Here is a 2,972-nt window from a genome sequence, read left to right as displayed (position 1 = left end):
CTCCCCGCCGCGGATCCGACCGGATCTCGCGGAATGGGAGCGCCCCCCCTGTATTTTTCTGCTGTTCATTCATGCCGCCGCGGGAATGCAGATCTGCTGCGGCCCGCGATCTGGGCCGTTTCGGGCGCCGGAGCGCCCCGATCTGCGCCGCGGCGCCGGAGAACCATTCTCTCTCTGTTTCGTTATTAATTGTTCTTATAGTAGTATTAAGTTGCGGAGTTACAGGGTTCCTCGTGAATTGATTGATAGTCCCATCATGCTGCTAGAAAGAATTTTCGCACTGTTTCTTCGACGGAGAAAAAATATTTTAATCTCTGCATTTATTTACCCGGCACCCTTCACTGCTAGATTGCGTAGATTCTCCTTTGATTGATCGATCGATCGATGTGCAATAACTGTAGCTTTGTGCGAGCTTTTGCTGTAGGTAGAAAATGGCCGACGCCGAGGACATCCAGCCCCTCGTCTGCGACAATGGTACCGGTATGGTCAAGGTAAGCCACCGCATTGTGCAAGCGTCTTGCATCTTTGGTTCAGGGAAATGCCGCAGTGCTCGTTGTAACATAACACTCGTGGTGGTGATGTTTGCAGGCTGGGTTCGCTGGAGATGATGCTCCCAGGGCCGTCTTCCCCAGCATCGTGGGCCGCCCACGCCACACCGGTGTCATGGTCGGGATGGGGCAGAAGGACGCCTACGTTGGTGACGAGGCGCAGTCCAAGAGGGGTATCTTGACTCTCAAGTACCCCATCGAGCACGGTATCGTCAGCAACTGGGACGACATGGAGAAGATCTGGCATCACACCTTCTACAACGAGCTCCGTGTCGCCCCAGAGGAGCACCCTGTCCTTCTCACTGAGGCGCCGCTCAACCCCAAGGCCAATCGTGAGAAGATGACACAGATCATGTTCGAGACCTTCAACACTCCTGCTATGTACGTCGCCATCCAGGCCGTCCTCTCGCTGTACGCCAGTGGTCGTACCACAGGTGAGCTCATCTATATCCAACTCTGGTCTTTTGAATCAGGAACCCTGGAATTTAGCATGCTCACATGTAGATGAGGTTAATCTGTAAAATTTCTCAAATCGTTTTGTGGTAGCACTAGTTTTGTTCTGTGACATCTGGTTAATATTTGTCAACCAAACCTGATAGGCAGTTAATTGTCATCACCTCGTACACTGTCAATGTAACTGTGCCCTCTTGAACTTGTCAGGTATCGTGCTGGACTCTGGAGATGGTGTCAGCCACACTGTCCCCATCTACGAAGGATATGCTCTCCCCCATGCTATCCTTCGTCTCGACTTGGCTGGGCGTGATCTCACCGATCACCTCATGAAGATCCTGACTGAGCGTGGTTACTCATTCACCACCACCGCTGAGCGGGAAATTGTGAGGGACGTGAAGGAGAAGCTGTCCTACATTGCCCTGGACTATGACCAGGAAATGGAGACTTCCAAGACCAGCTCTTCTGTGGAGAAGAGCTATGAACTGCCTGATGGGCAGGTTATCACCATTGGTTCTGAGCGTTTCCGTTGTCCTGAGGTTCTCTTCCAGCCATCCTTCATTGGGATGGAAGCTGCAGGTATTCATGAGACTACCTACAACTCCATCATGAAGTGCGACGTGGATATTAGGAAGGATCTGTACGGCAACATTGTTCTTAGTGGTGGTACCACTATGTTCACTGGAATCGCTGATAGGATGAGCAAGGAGATCACTGCCTTGGCTCCTAGCAGCATGAAGATCAAGGTTGTTGCTCCTCCTGAAAGGAAGTACAGTGTCTGGATCGGAGGATCCATCTTGGCATCTCTCAGCACCTTCCAGCAGGTATATAAACATTGCAGCATCGTACTTCATTCATTTCATTCATGGATTTTGGTTGCTTTGCTTACAGTGTTGCTTGTTGTTGCGCTTGCAGATGTGGATTGCAAAGGCTGAGTACGACGAGTCTGGCCCATCCATTGTGCACAGGAAATGCTTCTAATTCTTCGGACCCAAGAAAGAAAGCCAAGAGGGCCTTTATCGCGACCCTCCTGCTTCGTCTCTCTATTTTGTTGCTGTTTCTTTGTTAGCGTGGACAAAGTTTTCGGCTGGCCTATCGGTTACCGTTTTCTCCTATTCAAAGACTGTAATATCTATTCCTACTTGTGCTTCTCACTTGTGATTTTGGACACATATGTTCGGTTTATTCAATCAAATTTAATCAGATGCCTGGTGAGGCTACTAGAGAAATACGGATGGTGTTCTGATTTTGTCATGTGTCACCTCAATCTTGTTAAATGAATAATATGAAGTCTCTTGATCCTACATGGTGTTGTCACATGAATGGATTCTCTTGCTCATTTCTTGTCCGGTTGATCTGGCCCCTACACCCAAATGCTCTGCTATTTAGCTTTCCATCGTAATCTGTTTGAAATGGTGAGTGATCTGCTGTGTAGTGTGGCCTTTGCACAAACGGCTTTTTGACGGTGGGTTCTATGATGAACCCTACCTGATCTGATCTGATGCCTTCCTTTCTTGGTCCGATGTGCTGGAATGTTCATGGCAAAGAATTCTATTGCTCAGGCTTTAGCAGCCGCATGGTGGTACATGATTACGCTTTGCTGCCTCGCTTAGTGCCGTACGAGACATTCCTGTAAAAAGTGGAATCTCTTCTCTTTTCTTCCAGCAAGATGCGAGGGGGAGAACGGGACCATTTGAATGTGATGGCATGATTTGCATCTGTTGCTAGTTTATTAGGTATTTGGAATCTCACAGGTTGGCGCCAATTGGGATGATTCTGTCTGCTGTCATGGCTTTGACAGGTATGCTATCGCTTAAAAGACCTGATCTGGTCCAATGTGGATGAGTTTGCCGGCCTGACAAATCCTCAGTTTGCATATATCATTTTTTTGACATGGTCTTGGTCGTTACCGAGATAGAAAGTTTCAGACAAATAATGAAAGAAGCGGCACTGAGGGCATTAACTATGGTGGGT

At 48.6% G+C, this 2,972-nt stretch overlaps 1 protein-coding gene across 1 annotated transcript in view; it reads left to right on the top strand.

Moving 5' to 3' along the window:
- LOC119286869 (actin-1-like) overlaps nucleotides 1-2,302 on the top strand; it is a 2,795-nt gene extending 493 nt beyond the window's left edge. The window contains exons 2-6 of the mRNA XM_037566338.1: nucleotides 328-331; nucleotides 425-491; nucleotides 589-982; nucleotides 1,209-1,822; nucleotides 1,914-2,302. Of these exons, the coding sequence (XP_037422235.1) occupies nucleotides 432-491; nucleotides 589-982; nucleotides 1,209-1,822; nucleotides 1,914-1,979 (1,134 nt within the window). The 5' untranslated portion in view covers nucleotides 328-331; nucleotides 425-431 and the 3' untranslated portion in view covers nucleotides 1,980-2,302. The remainder of the gene's footprint in view (nucleotides 1-327; nucleotides 332-424; nucleotides 492-588; nucleotides 983-1,208; nucleotides 1,823-1,913) is intronic.
- The last annotated feature ends 670 nt before the right edge of the window (nucleotides 2,303-2,972 follow it).

The sequence above is a fragment of the Triticum dicoccoides genome, chromosome 4A (genome assembly GCF_002162155.2).
Source record: "Triticum dicoccoides isolate Atlit2015 ecotype Zavitan chromosome 4A, WEW_v2.0, whole genome shotgun sequence".
Taxonomy (NCBI): Eukaryota; Viridiplantae; Streptophyta; class Magnoliopsida; order Poales; family Poaceae; genus Triticum; species Triticum dicoccoides.
This window is presented reverse-complemented; position numbering and strand designations above follow the sequence as displayed.